A 27,313-nucleotide genomic window follows, 5' to 3' on the forward strand; every position below is an offset into this window, starting at 1 on the left:
TTTATGTGACAGTTTCGTGTGGCTTGAGCTGAGGTGATGCTGCTTGTGTCTTGGGTATATGAGAAGTCTGTCAGAGTAACTAGATTATGGTTCAGTGTTTACAGAGAGTAGTTACAGTAGTCCCGCGCGATCATCTCTGATTTCACCCAAAATCTTAGTTTCATCAAACTTTATGGCATGAAGAACTCCGATAATTCCTGCAATTTCTCGACTTTTGAAAATAATTTCACTACAAGCGTTCAGTGTCACCGCGGGAAACGTGGGACTTTATTGAAGTGATAGTGAATGACGTATCTCTGCCTGGTTTCTTGAGTTCATCTATTTTCGAAGTTTGACCGGAGGCCAGACTTCATTGCTGTGTGGCCAACCAGGTTGTTGTTATTGTTGCTAGCAACACGCAGGCCTATAGGCACAGCCAGCACACTGCAAGACACGGTGCTAACCACGAGGCTGATTTTCAAGGTGATCTTTGAGTGTTGACTTCAGAGTTCTTGTCTGCTTGTATTGCAGGTTTGGCCGGGTCCGGGATGAGCAGCAGCTACGGGGCTCAGCAGCACTACTGTCTGCGCTGGAACAACCACCAGCACAATCTGCTAGGGGTGCTGGAGGCGGTGCTCACATCCCAGCAGTATGCAGACGTCTCTATCTTCTGTGAAGGTAAGTCGCCTCCCAAGTCATTTCATTATGCCTTAAAACCTTGACTTCAAGGGACCGGGGGAAGGGGTTACCTCTCCTACATGCCGGTAAAGGGCCCTTGATCCAAGGAAATGGCGCTGTTCTTCTCTTGGCCTGATTAATCTCTCGTGTCTCCAGACGCCGTATATTTTCTACAAGTTTCTCTCTCTCTCTCTCTCTCTCTCTCTCTCTCCTTTCTTTCCTCTTCCCCTCATCTAAAGTTTTGATCTTGTGCTTTCTCTCCTTCCCCTCCTTTCCCTTCCATGTCTCTGGGAAGACAATTCTCCTCTACATAAAAGGACGCAGAACTTTAGCAAAAAAAAAAATACGAACCAGTAACGCTAACATCATTATCATTAACGTCAGTAGCAATAACGACGCACATCAAAAATCTTTGAAAGGATAGCTTGTCTCGCAGTTACAGACTTAACGGAATAAAGATGACCAATACAACCCAGGTTCACATGGATTTAGAGCGGGAGGATTATGTTTGTCACAACTACAAGATCATTATGGCAGAATTACGGAGGATTTAATAGGAAAACAAAACACAAATAAGGTCAACATGGACTTCTCTAAGACATTTGACAAATACAATCACGGAATAATAGGATAATGGATAATTATTGTTTAACGTGTTAGAACATAATTAGCAGAAAACAAAACCAAATCTAGTCTTAGCACAGTAAAAAGATGAGTACCCCAAGGCACAGTCCTGGCACCTTTAATGCTTCTTATTCTAGTGGCAGACATAGCGCCACAGCTTCGCATCATCCTTTGCGGTATTTTATCCTTGATCAAATGATAGGAAAAATAAGCATGATAGTAGCCTTGGTAGAAGACAGAAAAAAAATTGCAAGCAGATAACAGTAAATTCTTGTAGAGGCAGATGGAAAATAACATGACGCTTAATGGTGACAAATTCCAAATGCTCGAAAAGAAAAAACGAACTCTGAAGGAACGCTGGATATAAACTACAGGAAGACCGTCTCACAGAACGAAAGAAACCTAAAAGACTGGGGTATAATATCTGCTAACCTATCATTTAGAGAACAAGGTAATAGAAACAAGGGAACAAGAGAAACTATGCAAGAGGTGACACTGCTACAATCACTTGTGCTTCTCTCGTTTTGAATGTCCTTCAGTACTGATGGCTTCTTTCCAAGCAAGAAAGATATTAAAAATCGTTTACTGTCTGCATAGTCACTGACGTATTTAAACTTTTGGAATGTACTCTCTGGCGTGAAGAGAGCGACACCTGATACAAGGAAGATACTTGAGTGAGAATTAAGAGAGGAAGTGTATTATTATTATAATAAAAAAGAAGCGCTAAACCAAGAGGAAGTGTAAAATAAACCCAGTGAAAAATAGGGAGCCACGGGTACAGTAAGAACACACTATGTCAACATCACATTTTCGAAACATTGCCGGAACAACTGCTGAAGTAGAAAAAACCGAATCACTACCTCCACCAAGTGCCAGATCGTCCAGGCTGTGATGGCTGTGTGGGCCAACGGATTACTTGGAGTATACCTGGAGGGAGTTTCGGGGGTCAACGCCCCCACGGCCAACAGCAGCAACCTACTTGAAAGGGGGGGGTGCAAAAACCTTTGAAACAGGTCACAGGAGGCCTGGTCTGGGACGGGGCAGTAAAAACAGTGACATTTGAAAACATCTAAGGTAACTTTCACGTGTATCACAGTGATGTCACTCTGCCCTTCATCCCACTATCTGATATTTCCTCCCTCTTCCCTTCTCTCACTGTTTTCCTCCCCCTTTCTCCTCACTTTCCACCTCTTCCTACTTCCCTCCCACTTGCCTCTTCCTCCACGTCCCTCTAACATATTCCACGTCACACCACAAACCGTTGTTCACCCACTTCATAAGAAGTGGGTATAAGAACTACTACTACTACCACCACTACTTCCTGAAGTACCACCTTCAGAAGTACTCAGAGAACATCGAGACACGTTGTGAATGTGTATATATATATATATATATATATATATATATATATATATATATATATATATATATATATATATATATATATATATATATATATATATATATATATATATATATCTCCCTCTTTGGTGTACACCAAAGAGGGAGTAAAATGAAATTGGCCTAGAGTCATCCACACCACCGTATGTCCTTGGGTAGCGAGTACAACATCCGGTTCTACTGGATGCACTGCTCTTAAGGATTGTATGGTCTCGTGGATTAAGGCGTCATGACTTTTCGCCCACCATGAGGCAGGCCAAAGCAGCATGGGTTCGACTCCTTGACTAGTCGCAGTGTTGTTATTGATCAATGCCACTTTTTCGTGGGTAAAATAAAATTATATATATATATATATATATATATATATATATAAATAAATATATATATATTTATATATATATATATATATATATATACACACACACACACAATACACTTATGGAGAGAGTACCTAAGTGAAGCCTCCCGAAGAACGGAGTCCTTCCTGAAGTCTGGAGGAAAGAGTACCTCCTTAGGGTCTGCAGGGGTATCTTTTTGAACCTCCGAGGAAGAGGGAGTAATAACCTTATTCCTCCTGAAGGAGGGAACGCGCTCATAAAGCCTCCTAGTGGAAGCAATACCCTTCTGAAGCCTCCTATTCCTCCTGAAGAGAGGGAAAACAAAATGTTCTGATGTCTCCTCAAGGATGAAATACCCTTCTGAACCCATCAAAAGAACAGAATACTTTCCCTAATACTCCTGAAGGTAGAGAGAACCTTTCTGACGTTTCCTGAAGGAAGGCTGGCGGGCGGGCCACCCGCCCCGCCCCCTGAGAAGGTTTTACTGCGCCTTATTACAGTTTTACTGCCACACCGCGGAAAAGCGCAGCAGGTGCCCGGCTCAGATTCACCTGCTTTAATTTTTTGCCACCCTTTTTTTTCTCTCTCTGAGGGCGCTGAGTAATCCTGGGGTAAGGCCGCCCTCCCCTGCGCTCTCTCTCTCTCTCTCTCTAGGTCTCTCCCTGCTTCCTTTCTCTGTAGGTCTCTCCCTGACCCTCTACCATTCCCCTCTATCATTTTTCTATTCCCCTCGACCACTCTTCAGTTTCCTTCTGTAGAGCAGTGGCATGCTACTCTTCTCCTCTCACTACTTCTTTCAACCACCGGCCGTATCCCACTGAAGCAGTACTTATCAAGGATAATATTTATACTTCGTCATTTCTTATTTTATTTCTTCTCTCTGCTCTTTGCATTTGTCATCTTTTATAATAATACTAATAATAATATAATAGCTTTATTACTACAAGTACATGTACAAGGTACACAGGCCTAGCTGACATCAATGACATAATACTATATACTAGAAAGCTGCTTGTTATGCTGAGCATTTCGGGCAGGAATCGAATCCGGACCCTCACCGTGGGAAGCGAGAGCTCTTTTCCTTGTTTTCTTTTTCTCCCTTTTCGTTGCAGTGTTTCTCTTTTCATTGTATTTACTCTTTTCGTTGCGTTATATTGAGTTCTAGTGATGCTGAAAAATTATTAATGTCTATCTCTGTGTTATGTAAGCTAGTAGATGAAGTATGCTACCATGTCACCTTAAATGGGGAAGCGCTGAAAAGCTCTTGGCCTAATCCTTTAGGCCAAGAGCCCTTCACCATCATGAAGGCAGTGATCTTGAAAGGTCTACCAGACGGGGCGGACTTATGTCATTAGAGATATGTTTCCCTTCTGTCCAGGTCCTTCATGGGTCCTACAATGGTCCCCACACAGATTCTTAACAGGTCCTTTAGAAGTCTTGAAACCTGCAACCTCCCGTGGTCGTAGGTCCAACACAGGCCCTATAAACTACAACCTTTCATGGTGTGCAAGCCTGAAACAGGCCCTGAAACTCATAACCATCGTACAGGTTGGTATTAAAGTTTTTATAGACCTAGGGCACTCATGATGGTAGGCTCTCAAGGTAGGTCTAGCTTAGGTTTCCAAGGGAGGTCTATAGTAGGCTTCCAAGGTATGTCTATCGTAGGGCTTCAGGGAGATCGTTCGTAGGCCCCAATCCAGGTCTATCATAGGCTCCCAAGCCTGTTGTAGAATCCTAAGGTAGGTCTATAAATATTTACATGAATAACTAGTGTAATGAAAACTTATCAGTGCTCAATAATAACCCATATGGAGACAAAGTCAGGAGATTAATTGTTCTGTATATTTCGATCCCCTTCTGGGATCCTCTTCAGCAGATACATTTACATATGCAATGCAAATGATTCAATTAGGGCAAATTATTTAATTCAAGTATGTCTTTTGACTCATCTGAGATATCTGAGAGCTTTAAGCATTTTTTCATTGACCTTGGGCACTGTGACCAGTGAATAAGTCAGTGCCTGCCATCCTTCGCACTCTTGACCCGAGTTTGTGTTGGCAGGTCATGTCTTGCGGGTGCACAAGCTGGTGCTGCTGGCCTCCTCGGCCCACTTCGAGCGCATCCTGCAGGCGTCGCCGGAGGGCCAGCAGCCTGTCATTATCATGGACGGCACCAGGTATGCTGATCTGCGGGCACTCGTAGACTACATGTACCGTGGAGAGGTCAACATCGAACAGGACCAGCTCTCCTCCCTGCTCAAGACGGCAGAGACGCTCAAGGTAAGGCTCAGTTCTGCTTTAATTAGGAATAATAGGTCTCTTCCCTGCTCAAGACGGTAGAGACGCTCAAGGTAAGGCTCTTCTCTGCTTTCTCTTTGTAATTAGGAATAATAATTGTGGAAAATTGCGTTAATCTGAATGTAACTCATTATGTACATAACAGTAAATGATAACAAAGATAATTATTATTTATCAAAGTTACATAGACAAGTAGGAATTTGGGACACCTAGGTCACAAAAATGTCCCCCTTCGATACCTACAACTGTCATATCCACAAGTTGCTCTAGACCTATTTTTTTTTTTTTTTATTCGCCGGTATTCTCCCGGCCCGGGTCTTTTCCAAGTAGTGGTGACCCGGCCTTGGCTCCCTATCTGGGGAGTGTCTCGAGACTTAAGTCTCCCATGGGAGGAGGTACAGTACCTCCTCATCTTTGGGACCAAGTGTCCCCAGGCCTAGCCACATTCCCCGCCCTCACGGGGCTCGTAGAGAGAAGCTAGGCCTCTGGTCTGCCATCTACCCCGCCTCAAAGGGGCTCGTGGGGATGGCAGTCTTATGAGCTGCAGATGGTAGCAAGCTCAGGCCTCTCTAGACCTATTAATTACAAATGAAATATGTATCACTAGGAATTCTGGTAAATATATAAATTTGTGGACTGTATATTAAAATTAATAAATGATTATATATATATACACATTTACATAACAGGAGAATATATCTAATATCACTCACCAATTTGACTGGAGATTAAGGTGCATCATACTCAGAAAACCTCAGTCTATCTATGAAAATAACACTGGCCAGAGTTACAACATAAGACTTATCTGAGGTTCCTGGAGCTGTCTTGTCCAGTCGCCTGATATCTCAAGTTATGCAGGAATGCACATCCAACAGTTCCGGCTCCTATTTGAGAAGTGTCAGCCCAATTTTACATCTAGAGCACGAAAATTCTTCCCATTATTCACTAACGTTTCTGTTGTCTCAATTCAAACATGGCTAGTCTATTCTGCGCAGGCGCAGAGTTTCCCATTTTTTATAACATAATTTTTATTAAATACAGTATGGCCATCTATTTACATATAACTACTCTATTTCTGGAACTTTGTATAGAAAGGGGTTTAGTTATAGGTAATACATATTTTAAGAAAAAGAGGATAAATAAGTATACACGATATGATGTAGGGCGAAATGACAGTAGTTTGTTGGATTATGTATTGGTAGATAAAAGACTGTTGAGTAGACTTCAGGATGTACATGTTTATAGAGGGGCCACAGATATATCAGATCACTTTCTAATTGTAGCTACACTGAGAGTAAAAGGTAGATGGGATACAAGGAGAATAGAAGCATCAGGGAAGAGAGAGGTGAAGGTTTATAAACTAAAAGAGGAGGCAGTTAGGGTAAGATATAAACAGCTATTGGAGGATAGATGGGCTAATGAGAGCATAGGCAATGGGGTCGAAGAGGTATGGGGTAGGTTTAAAAATGTAGTGTTAGAGTGTTCAGCAGAAGTTTGTGGTTACAGGAAAGTGGGTGCAGGAGGGAAGAGGAGTGATTGGTGGAATGATGTAAAGAGAGTAGTAAGGGAGAAAAAGTTAGCATATGAGAAGTTTTTACAAAGTAGAAGTGATGCAAGGAGGGAAGAGTATATGGAGAAAAAGAGAGAGGTTAAGAGAGTGGTGAAGCAATGTAAAAAGAGAGCAAATGAGAGAGTGGGTGAGATGTTATCAACAAATTTTGTTGAAAATAAGAAAAAGTTTTGGAGTGAGATTAACAAGTTAAGAAAGCCTAGAGAACAAATGGATTTGTCAGTTAAAAATAGGAGAGGAGAGTTATTAAATGGAGAGTTAGAGGTATTGGGAAGATGGAGGGAATATTTTGAGAAATTGTTAAATGTTGATGAAGAAAGGGAAGCTGTGATTTCGTGTATAGGGCAAGGAGGAATAACATCTTGTAGGAGTGAGGAAGAGCCAGTTGTGAGTGTGGGGGAAGTTCGTGAGGCAGTAGGTAAAATGAAAGGGGGTAAGGCAGCCGGGATTGATGGGATAAAGATAGAAATGTTAAAAGCAGGTGGGGATATAGTTTTGGAGTGGTTGGTGCAATTATTTAATAAATGTATGGAAGAGGGTAAGGTACCTAGGGATTGGCAGAGAGCATGCATAGTTCCTTTGTATAAAGGCAAAGGGGATAAAAGAGAGTGCAAAAATTATAGGGGGATAAGTCTGTTGAGTGTACCTGGTAAAGTGTATGGTAGAGTTATAATTGAAAGAATTAAGAGTAAGATGGAGAATAGGATAGCAGATGAACAAGGAGGCTTTAGGAAAGGTAGGGGGTGTGTGGACCAGGTGTTTACAGTGAAACATATAAGTGAACAGTATTTAGATAAGGCTAAAGAGGTCTTTGTGGCATTTATGGATTTGGAAAAGGCGTATGACAGGGTGGATAGGGGGGCAATGTGGCAGATGTTGCAAGTGTATGGTGTAGGAGGTAGGTTACTGAAAGCAGTGAAGAGTTTTTACGAGGATAGTGAGGCTCAAGTTAGAGTATGTAGGAAAGAGGGAAATTTTTTCCCAGTAAAAGTAGGCCTTAGACAAGGATGTGTGATGTCACCGTGGTTGTTTAATATATTTATAGTTGGGGTTGTAAGAGAAGTAAATGCGAGGGTCTTGGCAAGAGGCGTGGAGTTAAAAGATAAAGAATCACACACAAAGTGGGAGTTGTCACAGCTGCTCTTTGCTGATGACACTGTGCTCTTGGGAGATTCTGAAGAGAAGCTGCAGAGATTGGTGGATGAATTTGGTAGGGTGTGCAAAAGAAGAAAATTAAAGGTGAATACAGGAAAGAGTAAGGTTATGAGGATAACAAAAAGATTAGGTGATGAAAGATTGAATATCAGATTGGAGGGAGAGAGTATGGAGGAGGTGAATGTATTCAGATATTTGGGAGTGGACGTGTCAGCGGATGGGTCTATGAAAGATGAGGTGAATCATAGAATTGATGAGGGAAAAAGAGTGAGTGGTGCACTTAGGAGTCTGTGGAGACAAAGAACTTTGTCCTTGGAGGCAAAGAGGGGAATGTATGAGAGTATAGTTTTACCAACGCTCTTATATGGGTGTGAAGCGTGGGTGATGAATGTTGCAGCGAGGAGAAGGCTGGAGGCAGTGGAGATGTCATGTCTGAGGGCAATGTGTGGTGTGAATATAATGCAGAGAATTCGTAGTTTGGAAGTTAGGAGGAGGTGCGGGATTACCAAAACTGTTGTCCAGAGGGCTGAGGAAGGGTTGTTGAGGTGGTTCGGACATGTAGAGAGAATGGAGCGAAACAGAATGACTTCAAGAGTGTATCAGTCTGTAGTGGAAGGAAGGCGGGGTAGGGGTCGGCCTAGGAAGGGTTGGAGGGAGGGGGTGAAGGAGGTTTTGTGTGCGAGGGGCTTGGACTTCCAGCAGGCGTGCGTGAGCGTGTTTGATAGGAGTGAATGGAGACAAATGGTTTTTAATACTTGACGTGCTGTTGGAGTGTGAGCAAAGTAACATTTATGAAGGGATTCAGGGAAACCGGCAGGCCGGACTTGAGTCCTGGAGATGGGAAGTACAGTGCCTGCACTCTGAAGGAGGGGTGTTAATGTTGCAGTTTAAAAACTGTAGTGTAAAGCACCCTTCTGGCAAGACAGTGATGGAGTGAATGATGGTGAAAGTTTTTCTTTTTCGGGCCACCCTGCCTTGGTGGGAATCGGCCAGTGTGATAATAAAAAAATAAAAATATACAGTATTTTCCACAATAATTCTTAAATACTGAATAGCTGCAGCTTCTTGCAGAAAGCTTCCAAGTGTCCAAGTCGTTGAAAAATAATTTGTTTGCCACCTTGTAAGGTCAGATTCAGCACGTTCAAGAATGCTAGGGTACAAAGAAAGTCTTTTATCTTGCATCTGAGTTTGGTACACCTGTGTATTGCTCAGCTGTTCATTTTGAAGAAAGAAAAAGATATCTTTCCAAAGAGCAAAGAAATGCTGGAGCGTTTTTCCAGCACTCAGCCACCTGATACTCGAGTGCAGTGGTAGGTCATTGAATTCTGCATTCAGTTTTCAAGGAAAGATATGAATTTTCTGTTTCTGTGACTTATTACTGCTTCTGAGTAAATTCACTATGCTGACAAAATACTGCATGACATCACTCATCTGTAATACCTTGCCACATAATGCTTCTTATAATAATGTAATAATAATATGTTTATTTCTACAAGTACATGTTATATAGGTCTAGCTGACATCAGTGACATACTACTTTATAGAAAGCTGCTTGTTATGCTGAGCATTTCTGGCAAATTGGGTTTTGTCCCAGGATGCGACCCACACCAGTCGACTAACACCCAGGTACCCATTTTATACTGGTGAGTGAACAGGAACAGCAGGTGTCTTATGGAAACATGTCCCTAATGTTTTCCAGCCATACTGGAGATTCGAACTCGGGACCTCAGTGTGTGAGCTGAGTGCGCTAACGATCGAGCTACGGTGTATAATGCAAGGTAGTGTGATACAATTAACAATTTTCCTTCAGCAAGCCAACTAACCCCACATTACTGCTGGTCACAGCCCTTGCAGTATCTGTTACAATCCAGGAACACTTCTCATATCCTAAATATTCGTTGACAACTAACTTGAGAGCAGCATAAATATCTGAACCTCTTGTATCACCACTTAAGGGTTGTATCTTGACTAGTTCTTCATGTACCATGAAATCCTCTTCTGTAGCATGTGATAAGATAAGATAAGATTTCGTTCGGATTTTTAACCCCGGAGGGTTAGCCACCCAGGATAACCCAAGAAAGTCAGTGCGTCATCGAGGACTGTCTAACTTATTTCCATCGGGGTCCTTAATCTTGTCCCCCAGGATGCGACCCACACCAGTCGACTAACACCCAGGTACCTATTTGCTGCTAGGTGAACAGGACAACAGGTGTAAGGAAACATGTCGAAATGTTTCCACCCGCCGGGAATCGAACCCGGGCCCTCCGTGTGTGAAGCGGGAGCTTTAGCCACCAGGCAACCTCAAGGAAGGTTCCTTGATGTTGGTGAGGGGCTCTTGATTTAGGGAATTGGATCTGTGCTCCAGTTCCCCGAATTAAATAACGAAAAAAAGGCACAATACCGTGACTGGAACGATACACAAATAACCCGCACATAAAAGAGAGAAGCTTACGACGACGTTTCGGTCCGACTTGGACCATTTACAAAGTCACACTAGCCAGAAGAGGAGCAGGACGGCTATATATAGGCAGGAAGAGGTGGTGGTAGTAGTAGTAGTAGTAGTAGTAGTAGTAGTAAAGAATGGTATATAATACCGACAAGATGAAATTAAGACACATGCGCAACACCCGGGCATCCCTATCGTAGACTTTTCGCCATCCAGCCAGCCACTGGATGGCGAAACGTCCACAACAAAGACACCCAGACGGCGCATATGTGTCTCAATTTCATCAGTAGTAGTAGTAGTAGAGGTGGGGAATAAGGAGGACGAGCCAGTCAAATACAAAGGAAGGGGAGCACTGCAAGGGAGCTAGGTGCCCACAGAGGGAGAGCAAGCGCACAGAGGTGCGTGAAACAGGAAGTGGTGAAATAAATGAAGAAGGAACAGAAACACGAGACAGAAGAGAGAAAGACAACCCAGAGGAGAAAAAGGAAAGAGGAAAGGGGAAGAGGGAGAAGAAGAAAAAGAAAAAGAAAAAATGAGGAGTCAGGTTAAGTCACAGGTGTTCTGAAGTTTGGAGCATTTTACAATGTAGTGGGAGAGGAAGGCATCTACAGAGACGAAGCCAGGGCTAAGATTCATACAAGGAAAGTTGTGTATTAGAGAGGATTCAACTAGACGGCGACTGTTCGAGTTGGAAGTAGGGAAGACAGTTTAAGCAGAAGACCAGTCAATAGGATGGCTATGATCTCTTGACGTGACAGAAAAGAGCATTGTTAGTGTCAGCAAGCCTAACACTATTTTTGTGCTCCCTAAGTCTGTCAGAAAGAGATCGACCAGTTTCTCCGAAGTATTGAAGAGGACAGGAGGAGCAAGAAATAGAGTAGACACCAGGAACATCTGTAGAGGAAGGAGAGGTATGAACAAGATTAGTGTGAAGAGTGTTAGTCTGGCGGAAGGTAAGCTTGATATCTAAGGGACGGTGAGAATTGTTGAGATTAGAAAGGCCGGAAATGTAGGGAAGGCAGAGGATAGAAGGGTTCCCAGGAGTAGAGAGTTTGGGAGAGAAGAAATTACATTTAGCACGTGAGAGGGCAGAGTCTATGAAATGGGAAGGGTAGCCAAGACGGGAAAACGAATTATGAAGAGTGGAAATTTCTGCTGGAAGGAACTGAGGATCACAGATGCGGAGGGCACGGAGAAAGAGGGAGATAAGAACACTTTCTAGACAGGGGAAGCATGATAGGAAAAGTAGTGAATGTACATGCCACTGTGCATAGGTTTTCGGTAAACGGAAAAGGAAAACCCTGTATCTGAGCGGTGGACATAGACATCAAGGAAAGGAAGCAAGGAATTAGATTCCTATTCAGCTTTAAACGTAATGGAAGGGGCAAGATTATTAAGAGCTTCAAGAAAAGGTTGGAAGAGACTGGAGTCATGAGGCCACAGAGCAAAGATGTCATCCACATAGCTGAGCCAGAGTGAAGGTTCCTCATTTTTTCTTTTTCTCCCTCTTCCCCTTTCCTCTTTCCTTTTTCTCCTCTGGGTTGTCTTTCTCTCTTCTGTCTCATGTTTCTGTTCCTTCTTCATTTATTTCACCACTTCCCCTTTCATGCACCTCTGTGCGCTTGCTCTCCCTCTGTGGGCACCTAGCTCCCTTGCAGTGCTCCCCTTCCTTTGTATTTGACTGGCTCATCCTCCTTATTCCCCACTTCTACCACTACCACTACTACTACCTCTTCTACTACTACTACTACTGATGAAATTGAGACACATGTGCAGCGTCTGGGTGTCTTTGTTGTGGACGTTTCGCCATCCAGTGGCTGGCTGGATGGCGAAACGTCTACGATAGGGATGCCCAGGTGTTGCGCATGTCTTAATTTCATCTTGTCAGTGTTATATACCATTCTTGTTGTACTACTACTACTACTACTACCTCTTCCTGCCTATATATAGCCGTCCTGCTCCACTTCTGGCTAGTGTGACTTTGTAAATGGTCCAAGTCAGACCGAAACGTCGCCGTAAGCTTCTCTCTTTTATGTGCAGGTTATTTGTGTATCCCCGAATTAAGCCTGAATGCCTTCCACATTCCTCCCCCCCCCAGGCACTATATAATCCTCCGGGTTTAGCGCTTCCCCCTTGATTATAATAACAATAATGTAGCATGTGTGAATATGAGCAACTGACTTGTGTAGCTGATGTCTGTACTCTGGTCTAAAGTCGAAGAATAGTATTTGCAGTGTTTCATTGTATCTTTCAGTTTTAAAGAAACATGTTTATTAAGTTCATTTACTCTTCTTACAACTGTTTGATGTGATAATGAAACTCAAATTTTCTGGCACCTCCTGTTTATGATGTTTACTCTTTAGGTTCATGAAAATATCACTGCAGGATTTTCCCACATACTGGGTGCTTTGCAATGCCTCATAATGCTGACTGATATTATATTCTTTCATCACAGAAACTGTTGACACACGACACAGTGGTTTGCCATTATTTTACAGGCGACGGAAAAGAATAACAGAGCGGCTAAAAGAGGTCAATATATCTGAAATGTGTAGGGAGACACTGGTCAGAGAAATAGCAAGCATCGAACTTAAGCTAAAGGAATCTTGTAAAGTAAAAGGACACAAGTGCAACTAATGTGACATTTATTGTGGCAACGTTTCGCTCTCCAGGAGCTTTATCAAGCCATTACAAACAATACATGGACACAGAGGGTATATAAAGGCTCAGAGTGAGGTGAATACTAGTGAGGTACCATTTCGATGTTCACTAGTGGTAGTAGTAGTAGTAGTAGTGGTAGTGACAAAAGCAATTAATTCGTACATGAGTAAAAGGATATAAAAGCTATTACTTGGGTAACATAAAAATAGGTTGGACAAATATAAACTGGAATGAGGCAGGTTGTTTCAGTGTTCACTCTCTGTGCTTTGTGTAGTATAACAGGAGAGACTATGTGATGGCAGGGTTTACTGTTTTCAGGAGGATTCTTGCTAAGACTTCGGAGATGGTGAAGCTGCCGTTGTTTTGTTTAATTGTATTCGAAACAGCGATCAGTGCTGATTCAAGGCACTTGCGTGTGCGGAAATTAGTTTCTTTTATCACTAATTGGGCGTCTCTGAATTTCATAAGATGATTGGTGGAATTTCGGTGTTGTACACAGGCGTTGTTTAAGTTGTCGTTCCTACATGCGTATATGTGTTCATTGAGGCGGGTGTCGAGGTTTCTTGCTGTTTCACCTACATAGATCTTGTCACAGCCTCCACAGGGTATAGTGTAAACTCCTGCATTGACTGGTTCGTGGTGCTTGGGTTTTGTCCTGGTTAGATCCTTTATTGAAGTGGTAGAAGCGATGGCGACTCTGGTGTTAGCTTGTGAAAGTACTTTTGAGACGTTTAGTGCAACCTGGCTGTTGGGAAGAATTATAACTTTGTTGGGAGCGGTGTTGATGCGTGGAGAATTGATGATCTGAAGAGCTCTTTTCTTGCAGTCTTTGATGAAAAAAGAAGGAAATTGTAACTCAGTGAATGTTTGGTGAATGTAAGTACATTCCTCGTCAAGAAACTCAGGACTACAAATTTCGGTGTACAACACCGAAATTCCACCAATTATCTTATGAAATTCAGAGACGCCCAATTAGTGATAAAAGAAACTAATTTCTGCACACGCAAGTGCCTTGAATCAGCACTGATCGCTGTTTCGAATACAATTAAACAAAACAACGGCAGCTTCACCATCTCCGAAGTCTTAGCAAGAATCCTCCTGAAAACAGTAAACCCTGCCATCACATAGTCTCTCCTGTTATACTACACAAAGCACAGAGAGTGAACACTGAAACAACCTGCCTCATTCCAGTTTATATTTGTCCAACCTATTTTTATGTTACCCAAGTAATAGCTTTTATATCCTTTTACTCATGTACGAATTAATTGCTTTTGTCACTACCACTACTACTACTACTACTACCACTAGTGAACATCGAAATGGTACCTCACTAGTATTCACCTCACTCTGAGCCTTTATATACCCTCTGTGTCCATGTATTGTTTGTAATGGCTTGATAAAGCTCCTGGAGAGCGAAACGTTGCCACAATAAATGTCACATTAGTTGCACTTGTGTCCTTTTACTTTACATATTGTCGGTAATTCTACCAACTTTATTATAAAGGAATCTTATAGGAGTCAGGAATCGCGGGAAGAACTAAAAGCCATAAATGAAATCGAAAGAAACCCAAAGTATTTCTTCTATGCCAAATCAAAGTCGAGAACAACGTCCAGTATTGGGCCCCTAATTAAACCAGATGGGTCCTACACAGATGACAGCAAGGAAATGAGTGAGCTACTCAAGTCCCAATATGACTCGGTTTTTAGCAAGCCGCTAACCAGACTGAGAGTCGAAGATCAAAATGAATTTTTTATGAGAGAGCCACAAAATTTGGTTAACACAAGCCTATCCAATGTTATCCTGACGCCAAATGACTTCGAACAGGCGATAAATGACATGCCCATGCACTCTGCCCCAGGGCCAGACTCATGGAACTCCGTGTTCATCAAGAACTGCAAGAAGCCCCTATCATGAGCCTTTTCCATCCTATGGAGAGGGAGCATGGACACGGGGATCGTCCCACAGTTACTAAAAACAACAGACATAGCCCCACTCCACAAAGGGGGCAGTAAAGCAACAGCAAAGAACTACAGACCGATAGCACTAACATCCCATATCATAAAAATCTTTGAAAGGGTCCTAAGAAGCAAGATCACCACCCATCTAGAAACCCATCAGTTACACAACCCAGGGCAACATGGGTTTAGAACAGGTCGCTCCTGTCTGTCTCAACTATTGGATCACTACGACAAGGTCCTAAATGCACTAGAAGACAAAAAGAATGCAGATGTAATGTATACAGACTTTGCAAAAGCCTTCAACAAGTGTGACCATGGCGTAATAGCGCACAAAATGCGTGCTAAAGGAATAACAGGAAAAGTCGGTCGATGGATCTATAGTTTCCTCACTAACAGAACACAGAGAGTAGTCGTCAACAGAGTAAAGTCCGAGGCAGCTACGGTGAAAAGCTCTGTTCCACAAGGCACAGTACTCGCTCCCATCTTGTTCCTCATCCTCATATCCGACATAGACAAGGATGTCAGCCACAGCACCGTGTCTTCCTTTGCAGATGACACCCGAATCTGCATGACAGTGTCTTCCATTGCAGACACTGCAAGGCTCCAGGCAGACATCAACCAAATCTTTCAGTGGGCTGCAGAAAACAATATGAAGTTCAACGATGAGAAATTTCAATTACTCAGATATGGTAAACACGAGGAAATTAAATCTTCATCAGAGTACAAAACAAATTCTGGCCACAAAATAGAGCGAAACGCCAACGTCAAAGACCTGGGAGTGATCATGTCGGAGGATCTCACCTTCAAGGACCATAACATTGTATCAATTGCATCTGCTAGAAAAATGACAGGATGGATAATGAGAACCTTCAAAACTAGGGAGGCCAAGCCCATGATGACACTCTTCAGGTCACTTGTTCTATCTAGGCTGGAATATTGCTGCACACTAACAGCACCTTTCAAGGCAGGTGAAATTGCTGACCTAGAAAATGTACAGAGAACCTTCACGGCGCGCATAACGGAGATAAAACACCGCAATTACTGGGAGCGCTTGAGGTTCCTAAACCTGTATTCCCTGGAACGCAGGCGGGAGAGATACATGGTTATATACACCTGGAAAATCCTAGAGGGACTAGTACCGAACTTGCACACGAAAATCACTCACTACGAAAGCAAAAGACTTGGCAGACGATGCAACATCCCCCCAATGAAAAGCAGGGGTGTACTAGCACGTTAAGAGACCATACAATAAGTGTCAGGGGCCCGAGACTGTTCAACTGCCTCACAGCATACATAAGGGGGATTACCAACAGACCCGTGGCAGTCTTCAAGCTGGCACTGGACAAGCGCCTAAAGTCGGTTCCTGACCAGCCGGGCTGTGGCTCGTACGTTGGTTTGCGTGCAGCCAGCAGCAACAGCCTGGTTGATCAGGCTCTGATCCACCAGGAGGCCTGGTCACAGACCGGGCTGCGGGGGCGTTGACCCCTGGAACTTTCTCCAGGTAAACTCCAGGTAAACACACTGTTCACCTCAAGAAACTTTCTTTTCTTGTCTCTGCTCACAGTGAAGGGTAGTGTTAGAGACATATAGTGCACGTATAGCCCAGTAGCACACTGACACAACCTGTCTAGTTGAGCTGATCGTGTGGCAAGGTGTCCGTACTTTGTACTCTGTACTAATTGTGGTCATCTAGTAGGATCCACATTCTACTGTAATGTTGTCATTCTGGCGATCTAGTATTATGTCACATGCATAACCTTAGCATCACAAATACAGCAGGGCCCCGCTTTACGGTGTTCCGCTAATATGGACATTTCAAATTATGACCAAATCTCGCTATACGGCTCCCCCCACCTGTCTTTCTAATACGGTCACAGCACAGCGGCCCACCGAGTTTGTTTACATTATCCCTGAGCACATCTCCTTATTATGTCTGGAAACTTTCCAAAATTTCAAGTGTTTTAAAGTTATTGTATATTTTATATGTATTGTACTTGATAATTAAACTTATGTACACCTGTACCTAAATAAACTTACACACTGTGCTGGCATGTAGGTACACATTAAAATCACTAAGAGTCTCTCTACTCTTGATGCAATAATAATAATAATAATAATAATAATAATAATAATAATAATAATCTCTTGGGCGCATTAATGTCGCATATTACGTTAATATAGATATTTCCCTTAATCTATCTATGATATTTTTTTCAAAATTATATAAGAAACACATTATGTAACACACAAACATGATACATGCACCCACAGGTTTGCAGTATAAAAATTTATACAAATATATATGAGATGTCACTTATTTTTTACCAAACGGTATAGACATTTCCCTTAATCTATCTATGATATTTTTTTCAAAATTATATAAGAAACACATTATGTAACACACAAACATGATACATGCACCCACAGTATAAAAATTTATACAAATATATATGAGATGTTTACCAAACGGTTTGTAGAAGTGTCGGAAGAATTACGTTTTCTCTAGCCCATCACCTGTTACTAGGGATAACTGTAGAAAAATATTCCTTTCGTATGCCTTCACTTTATAGCTATAATTCTGTACTAACTTGTACACAGTGTAAGAGTATTTGTTTCGTGATTTAATTATTATAATAATAATAAAAATATTATAAGGTAAAAGTTTCACAAACTCTTACAAATGTACATGAATGAACTAAAACTGGACACGTATTAATACCGTCTATTTCGCCTGACCGAGTGATCGTCCACAACCTGTTCAGTTTGTTTGTTTACGCTGTCTGAGCTCGGTGTATCATTAAATGTTGTATATTACGTTAATATACACATTTTCATTAATCCATCCGTGATATTTTTTTCAAAATTATATAATAAACACGATACATAACATAAATACATAACATATGTGTAGAGAACCTTGGATAACCCAAAAAAGTCAGAGTGACTTACTTCCATTGCCTTCACTCAGAGCATCATTTCCTCTCAAAATGATGTTACATGAGAATGGGAGTGTTCTTCTTCATTTATTCTACCATATCAATGTAGAGACAACCTGTACACAATGTAACTTGTACACAAACCAGACGTGTACACTGTTTACAAAACTTACCTTCGCCTGGTTTGTTTACATAACTCTGCGCCTGTCCTCTCTCATGCACTCATTCTTTCTCTCTGGTATGGTAGCCTGGCTGACTACCATACATACCACACTTGATTTTTTACAATAAATACTACTCATCTCACCCTATATTTTAAGGTAAGTAATGAGTGAACTGTATATACATTTTATCGCTCTGGGATGCTTAAATATCATAGAATAGTATGTGTGGGTGGGTTGGCCTGGTATGGTAGCCTGGCTGACTACCATACATACCACACTTGATTTCTTACAATAAATACTACTTGTCTCACCCTAGATTAAGACTATAAATATTTTAAGGTAAGTAATGAGTGCACTATGTGTGTATTGTACTTTTTTATTGTTTTTTGATGCCTGGTTCTATTGCTAACATAATATATGTTAGTGTAAACTTGTTATCTAGTGTTTGTATGCATTTGTAAGTGGAAAAAAAGGGTGTTCCACTTTACGGCGGTTTCTGCTTTACGGCGGTAGCCTGGAACCTAACCCGCCGTATAAGTGGGGCCCTCCTGTACTTTAATGTTTTTTTATAGAAGAAAGCTCAGTAAATCAATATATTAATATGAGTGCTCATGAGCCACAAAAAATCAACCTGCAGGCCACTTGTGGCCTACTTGCCTGTAGTTGGATCACCCTGGCATAGATTATGCTAGATTAGATTGCATTATGTTAGGTTAAGTTATGTTAACTTAAGATACGTTTGCTTTAGTTAGGTTTACCTGGAATTTTCCCGGAGAGGGTTTCGGGGGTCAACGCCCCCAAGGCCTGGTCTGAGGCCAAGCCTCATGGTGGATCAGGGTCTGATCAACCAGGCTGTTACTGCTGGCCACACACAAGCTGACATACGAAGCACAGCCCGGTTGGTCAGGTACTGACTTTAGGTGCCTGTCCACTGCCTTCTTGAAGACAGCCAGGGGTCTATTGGTAATCCCCCTTACGTATGCTGGGGAGGCAATTGAACAGTCTTGGGCCCCGGACACTTATTGTGCTGGCTCTCAGTGTACTCGTGGCACCCCTGCTTTTCATCGGGGGAATGTTGCATCTCCTGCCGAGTCTTTTGCTTTCATATGGGGTGATTTTCGTGTGCAGGTTTGATACCAATCCCTCCAGGACCTTCCAAGTGTATATTATCATGTATCTCTCTCGCCTGCGTTCGAGGGAATACAGATCAAGGACCTTCAAACGTTCCCAGTAGTTTAGGTGCCTTATCGCACTCATGTGTGCCGTGAAAGTTCTTTGTACACTCTCCAGGTCTGCAATGTCGCCAGCCTTGAAGGGGGCCGTTAGTGTACAGCAGTATTCCAGCCTAGAGAGCACAAGCGATTTGAAGAGAATCATCATGGGCTTGGCGTCCCTAGTTTTGAAGGTTCTCATTATCCATCCTATCATTTTCCTAGCGGATGAGTTAGATACATTGTTTTGGTCTTTGAAGGCGAGATCCTCTGACATTATCACTCCCAGGTTAGGTTATTTTTTAGATTAGGTTACATTTTAGGTTAGGTTACGTTTTAGGTTAGGTTGCGTTTTAGGTTAGGTTGCGTTTTAGGTTAGGTTGCGTTTTAGGTTAGGTTGCGTTTTAGGTTAGATTAAGTTACGTTAGCTTAAGTTACGTTAAGTCACTTTAGTTATGGTTGTTGGTAATGGTTGGATTTCTTTAGTTATTGATTTTTCTCACAGATAAAAGGGTTGGCAGATGTAGCGAGCAAAGAGGAAGATGATGGAGGAGGAGGAAAAGAGCGCCTTCGGGAGGGTAGTGGGTCATCATCGACGCCTCCACCAACCAAGAGACCCAAGCCCTCTCCTGTGGACACAGCCCTCAACTTGGAAGCACGGGAGCAGCGACCACCTACCTCCAGGGACCCCCGCCCAGACATGAGGGACATGAGGGACCTACCGAACTTCAACATGCCTGGTGGATATCCTCGCAGGCCTACCTCACCCTCAGGACCCTCGCTACCTACCTCAGCTTCCCTCACTCCTGCAAGATCTTTCCTCTACTCCTCCCCTCTTATATCGCGCACCTCCTGCAAGAGTCCTGGTCCTGCTCTGCAGGCACCGGGATTCTTCCCTGGGGGTTTGGTGCGCCCACGGTCCCCACACCCTCAGTATGATCCCACAGCAAGCTCCAGTCTCCTGCCTCCACGATCCTCGCCACAGTCACCGGCACCTGACACGAAGATGGTCCAGCAGCTGGGGTAAGTCCCTTCAAATGGGGCCAGGTCCTTGATGTCAATGAAAGGCTCTTGATGCAAGGAATTGGACCTCCCCTTCCTTGAATCAGATCTGGCCACTGTATTACCCTCACGGGTATACTGCTTCCCCTTGTTTTGTTAAATCTTGTTACTTGAAAGTATATTAGACTTGTTCTTGAAGTACAGTAGTGCCTTTCAAAGGGAGTCCCTCAATTATGGTGAAGGGCTCCAGATCCAAGGAATTATAGCACTTTTTTTCCCCTTGGATTAAGCCTGATTGCCTACCATTTCCCAAATGCTGTGTCCCTTATGGATTTAATACTTCCCCATGAAAATGATAATAGTAAATAATATCAGTCTTGAAAATGTAAGGATACAAATAAACTAGGTGTAATGTTAATCTTCAGAGGTAAAATATAAACCTAATCAGTTCTGTTGTCACTGACCATAAAGGATGGTGTAGTCTTAAACAAGTGTAACAAACACACAAGTTTAACAAACAGGTCTGTGAAGACAGTAATACCAGAAGATACCTTAGGGACTGCATATTTCAACCTCACGTTGTGGGACTCCTCAGCAAACAGAAAACTACTGAAGAGGCTCTCAGTGTGAATTTCTTTAATTTATTATTATTATTGACTACAGATACCAACTACCACTCTGTGGAACTCAGGCATTAGTTTGCATTGTACGATACATGTAACCTATACCTAAGACCTCTTTGGTAAATGAATTCGTCGCTAAACGAGGATCATACTATAATGGTGGTGGATTTGTGTCAACCATCTTTGATATTGTTTTAATGTCACCTTTACACCATTTATAGCATTTCTAGTATTTTTTAAATGTTTATTCATCAGTGTACTGTATATTGTAATAAACAGAATTGAGGAAATCAGCTCTAATATACATTATTTAGGTATAAATACTGGCCAGAGAGCCCGTCGTAAGTCTGAGGCATCTGTAAACAAGTACGTTGCTAAGTGAGGAGAGGCTGTGTATACAGGAGGGGCCCGCTTATACAGCAAGTTAAGTTCTGGACTACTACTGTAAAGTGAAAATTGCTGTAAAGCAAATCATAACCTTTTGTTCACTTTCAAATGCATATAAAAGCCTGGTACCATGTTTACACTATCATACATTAAGTGAGCAATGTAGTTAGGCCTAAAAATGCATATACAGTACACACATTACTTTTTTTTTTTTTTATTATCACACCGGCCGATTCCCACCAAGGCAGGGTGGCCCGAAAAAGAAAAACTTTCACCATCATTCACTCCATCACTGTCTTGTCAGAAGGGTGCTTTACACTACAGGTTTTAAACTGCAACATTAACACCCCTCCTTCAGAGTGCAGGCACTGTACTTCCCATCTCCAGGACTCAAGTCCGGCCTGCCGGTTTCCCTGAATCCCTTCATAAATGTTACTTTGCTCACACTCCAACAGCACGTCAAGTATTAAAAACCATTTGTCTCCATTCACTCCTATCAAACACGCTCACGCATGCCTGCTGGAAGTCCAAGCCCATCGCACACAAAACCTCCTTTACCCCCTCCCTCCAACCCTTCCTAGGCCGACCCCTACCCCGCCTTCCTTCCACTACAGACTGATACACTCTTGAAGTCATTCTGTTTCGCTCCATTCTCTCTACATGTCCGAACCACCTCAACAACCCTTCCTCAGCCCTCTGGACAACAGTTTTGGTAATCCCGCACCTCCTCCTAACTTCCAAACTACGAATTCTCTGCATTATATTCACACCACACATTGCCCTCAGACATGACATCTCCACTGCCTCCAGCCTTCTCCTCGCTGCAACATTCATCACCCACGCTTCACACCCATATAAGAGCGTTGGTAAAACTATACTCTCATACATTCCCCTCTTTGCCTCCAAGGACAAAGTTCTTTGTCTCCACAGACTCCTAAGTGCACCACTCACTCTTTTTCCCTCATCAATTCTATGATTCACCTCATCTTTCATAGACCCATCCGCTGACACGTCCACTCCCAAATATCTGAATACGTTCACCTCCTCCATACTCTCTCCCTCCAATCTGATATTCAATCTTTCATCACCTAATCTTTTTGTTATCCTCATAACCTTACTCTTTCCTGTATTCACCTTTAATTTTCTTCTTTTGCACACCCTACCAAATTCATCCACCAATCTCTGCAACTTCTCTTCAGAATCTCCCAAGAGCACAGTGTCATCAGCAAAGAGCAGCTGTGACAACTCCCACTTTGTGTGTGATTCTTTATCTTTTAACTCCACGCCTCTTGCCAAGACCCTCGCATTTACTTCTCTTACAACCCCATCTATAAATATATTAAACAACCACGGTGACATCACACATCCTTGTCTAAGGCCTACTTTTACTGGGAAAAAATTTCCCTCTTTCCTACATACTCTAACTTGAGCCTCACTATCCTCGTAAAAACTCTTCACTGCTTTCAGTAACCTACCTCCTACACCATACACTTGCAACATCTGCCACATTGCCCCCCTATCCACCCTGTCATACGCCTTTTCCAAATCCATAAATGCCACAAAGACCTCTTTAGCCTTATCTAAATACTGTTCACTTATATGTTTCACTGTAAACACCTGGTCCACACACCCCCTACCTTTCCTAAAGCCTCCTTGTTCATCTGCTATCCTATTCTCCGTCTTACTCTTAATTCTTTCAATTATAACTCTACCATACACTTTACCAGGTACACTCAACAGACTTATCCCCCTATAATTTTTGCACTCTCTTTTATCCCCTTTGCCTTTATACAAAGGAACTATGCATGCTCTCTGCCAATCCCTAGGTACCTTACCCTCTTCCATACATTTATTAAATAATTGCACCAACCACTCCAAAACTATATCCCCACCTGCTTTTAACATTTCTATCTTTATCCCATCAATCCCGGCTGCCTTACCCCCTTTCATTTTACCTACTGCCTCACGAACTTCCCCCACACTCACAACTGGCTCTTCCTCACTCCTACAAGATGTTATTCCTCCTTGCCCTATACACGAAATCACAGCTTCCCTATCTTCATCAACATTTAACAATTCCTCAAAATATTCCTTCCATCTTCCCAATACCTCTAACTCTCCATTTAATAACTCTCCTCTCCTATTTTTAACTGACAAATCCATTTGTTCTCTAGGCTTTCTTAACTTGTTAATCTCACTCCAAAACTTTTTCTTATTTTCAACAAAATTTGTTGATAACATCTCACCCACTCTCTCATTTGCTCTCTTTTTACATTGCTTCACCACTCTCTTAACTTCTCTCTTTTTCTCCATATACTCTTCCCTCCTTGCATCACTTCTACTTTGTAAAAACTTCTCATATGCTAACTTTTTCTCCCTTACTACTCTCTTTACATCATCATTCCACCAATCGCTCCTCTTCCCTCCTGCACCCACTTTCCTGTAACCACAAACTTCTGCTGAACACTCTAACACTACATTTTTAAACCTACCCCATACCTCTTCGACCCCATTGCCTATGCTCTCATTAGCCCATCTATCCTCCAATAGCTGTTTATATCTTACCCTAACTGCCTCCTCTTTTAGTTTATAAACCTTCACCTCTCTCTTCCCTGATGCTTCTATTCTCCTTGTATCCCATCTACCTTTTACTCTCAGTGTAGCTACAACTAGAAAGTGATCTGATATATCTGTGGCCCCTCTATAAACATGTACATCCTGAAGTCTACTCAACAGTCTTTTATCTACCAAGACATAATCCAACAAACTACTGTCATTTCGCCCTACATCATATCGTGTATACTTATTTATCCTCTTTTTCTTAAAATATGTATTACCTATAACTAAACCCCTTTCTATACAAAGTTCAATCAAAGGGCTCCCATTATCATTTACACCTGGCACCCCAAACTTACCTACCACACCCTCTCTAAAAGTTTCTCCTACTTTAGCATTCAAGTCCCCTACCACAATTACTCTCTCACTTGGTTCAAAGGCTCCTATACATTCACTTAACATCTCCCAAAATCTCTCTCTCTCCTCTGCATTCCTCTCTTCTCCAGGTGCATACACGCTTATTATGACCCACTTCTCGCATCCAACCTTTACTTTAATCCACATAATTCTTGAATTTACACATTCATATTCTCTTTTCTCCTTCCATAACTGATCATTTAACATTACTGCTACCCCTTCCTTTGCTCTAACTCTCTCAGATACTCCAGATTTAATCCCATTTATTTCCCCCCACTGAAACTCTCCTACCCCCTTCAGCTTTGTTTCGCTTAGGGCCAGGACATCCAACTTCTTTTCATTCATAACATCAGCAATCATCTGTTTCTTGTCATCCGCACTACATCCACGCACATTTAAGCAACCCAGTTTTATAAAGTTTTTCTTCTTCTCTTTTTTAGTAATTGTATACAGGAGAAGGGGTTACTAGCCCATTGCTCCCGGCATTTTAGTCGCCTCATACGACACGCATGGCTTACGGAGGAAAGATTCTTTTCCACTTCCCCATGGACAATAGAAGAAATAAAAAAGAACAAGAGCTATTTAGAAAAAGGAGAAAAACCTAGATGTATGTATATATATATATGCATGTGCGTGTCTGTGAAGTGTGACCAAAGTGTAAGTAGGAGTAGCAAGATATCCCTGTTATCTTAGCGTGTTTATGAGACAGAAAAAGAAACCAGCAATCCTACCATCATGCAAAACAGTTACAGGTTTTTGTTTCACAGTCATCTGGCAGGACGGTAGTACTTCCCTGGGTGGTTGCTGTCTACCAACCTACTACCTACTACCTACTACCTACTACCTACACATTACTTACCTTTAAATATTTTCATCCTCTTATAGTGAGTGGTGAATGTATTTATTTTAGGAAGTCTTAATAAATGAAGAGTGGGTATAATTAAAAACTGCTGTATTAGTGAATCACTGTAAAGTGCGACCTGCCTGTATGCACAACGGAATAAGTAAGCACAGTATTTCTTATTCACATTATTATTTTGGAAGATAGTGGTGAAAATAATACATTTGATATGGTTGTGTTAGCTCAATGTTAGCAAAGGCATTATTGAAAACCTGTGGATAAATATCAAAAGCTGAGTAGTGAGGGCAGGCAACAAGAAGGCTCATTTTAAACAGTATTTTGCATGATCCATGCGTGTTGTAAGAGGCGACTAAAATCCCGGCACCAAGGGGCTGGTGACCCCTTCTCCTGTATAAATTACTAAATTTAAAAAGAGAAACTTTTGTTTTTCTTTTTGGGCCACCCTGCCTTGGTGGGATGCAGCCAGTGTGTTGAAAGAAAGAAGAAAGATTTTGCATGATACTTATTCATCCACTCTGAGTCTGATCGCTGCACTCTCATTTACTACTTCCTGAGGACCATAGCATGTGCCACTCTTCCTCATCAGTAATTGTAAGTAACCAATGTATAATCATTATTTTTTAGGCAAGGTTGGATTATTTTAGATAAAATTAGGTTACATTTACGTAGGTTAGACTAGGGTAAGTAAATTAACCTGACAACACCATCAACAGATTCACATCTTTGGTTACGTTTGACCAGATCCATGACGTTATTCATTATGTTGAACAACCAAAATTAATGTAATATTTTCCTTAACTCCCAAAATACCAATTTGCTCAAGAAATGCTTATTTATTCCATGGTGTATGTAAGTTGTACGTACAACATTATGAAGTGTAAATTATTGCCCGAGTTCTGTAGAGTAGCAGATTGTAACTGCTACTTTATTATTATTAATTATTAGGTGCTAAACCTATAAGATCATACAGAGCCTGCCTCAGTGTGAAGCTGAAAGTTATAGTGTTCACCCTTTTTTTTTATAGTTTCCTTATAGCTGTATTTGAGTCTTATTTCTTAAACTAGTGTTCCTTAAAGGGATGTAATATATGAAGCATAACCTTACCTTCCATTCCCTTCAGGAAGGGAACCCTGATGATGGTGAAGGGCTTTTTCATCCAAGGAGTTGAAACCACCCTTCTTTTCCTTGGTTTAAACCTGGTCACCTTCCATTCACCAGGTTCTCTATGACCCCTATGGACTTAGGTGTCTCCCATGAATATAAGAATTCTTTAACATGCATTATGAGAGTAAATGAATATATATCACTGTCTCAGCAGGGTCACACCGTTTGGACTGCCATTCACTCTACCACTCCTCCATGACTCCAAGAAGATCTTGGAACGCAATCCCCACAAGCTACACCCACCTCCCCACTACGACCACCACGATGAAAAAGATCGTTCTCTACCTGTCTGGCCCCCAAGGGGTGCCTCCGACCATGACCTTGAACGGGAACGAGAGAGAGAACGAGAGAGAGAGCGAGAGAGAGAGCGAGAGAGAGAGCGAGAGAGAGAGCGAGAAAGAGAACGGGAACGAGAGCGAGAAAGAGAACGGGAACGAGAGCGAGAAAGAGATAGGGAACTAGAAAGGGAGCGTGAGAGAGAAAATCAAAGAATATCGGAACAAGAGCAGGAACGAGAACGAGAGCATGAAAGGGAACGGGAACGAGAAAGAGAAAGGGAACGAGAACGTGAACGAGAGAATGAGAAACAGCAGCAACACCTTGAAGGAGGCGAGAGAGAGATTAGTAACCAGGAGTTGGAACGACGGCATGAAGACGACAAGTCTCTTAGTCCCAAAGACAAGGACAGTCTCTCCCCCTCAGAAGGTAAGTGATTCTGCTGTCCTCTACCTTGTAAAGGGACAGAATATACAGGTCAGGTATTTATTCTGATGACAGTTTACTTAGTGTTGAGCTTTAACTCCTGGCTTAATAAATCTCTACACTGAACAAAAAGTCATTAGAATAAAATCTTGCTCTGCCTCTTAACCCTATTTATTGGCAT

General features: G+C 42.1%; 1 protein-coding gene across 8 annotated transcripts in view; it reads left to right on the forward strand.

The window, feature by feature from the left end:
- The window catches only part of LOC128693906 (zinc finger protein chinmo), a 271,416-nt gene that overhangs the window by 234,358 nt on the left and 9,745 nt on the right, over positions 1–27,313 (forward strand). For 6 of the 8 annotated variants that reach the window (XM_070090773.1, XM_070090771.1, XM_070090777.1 and 3 more), the window contains exons 2-5: positions 511–657; positions 5,082–5,299; positions 19,925–20,442; positions 26,582–27,135. In XM_070090773.1, coding sequence (XP_069946874.1) covers positions 511–657; positions 5,082–5,299; positions 19,925–20,442; positions 26,582–27,135 — 1,437 coding nt within the window. The remainder of the gene's footprint in view (positions 1–510; positions 658–5,081; positions 5,300–19,924; positions 20,443–26,581; positions 27,136–27,313) is intronic. The other 2 variants (XM_070090772.1, XM_070090778.1) reach the window with 1 other exon arrangement.

The sequence above is a fragment of the Cherax quadricarinatus genome, chromosome 33 (assembly GCF_038502225.1).
Source record: "Cherax quadricarinatus isolate ZL_2023a chromosome 33, ASM3850222v1, whole genome shotgun sequence".
Classification (NCBI taxonomy): domain Eukaryota; kingdom Metazoa; phylum Arthropoda; class Malacostraca; order Decapoda; family Parastacidae; genus Cherax; species Cherax quadricarinatus.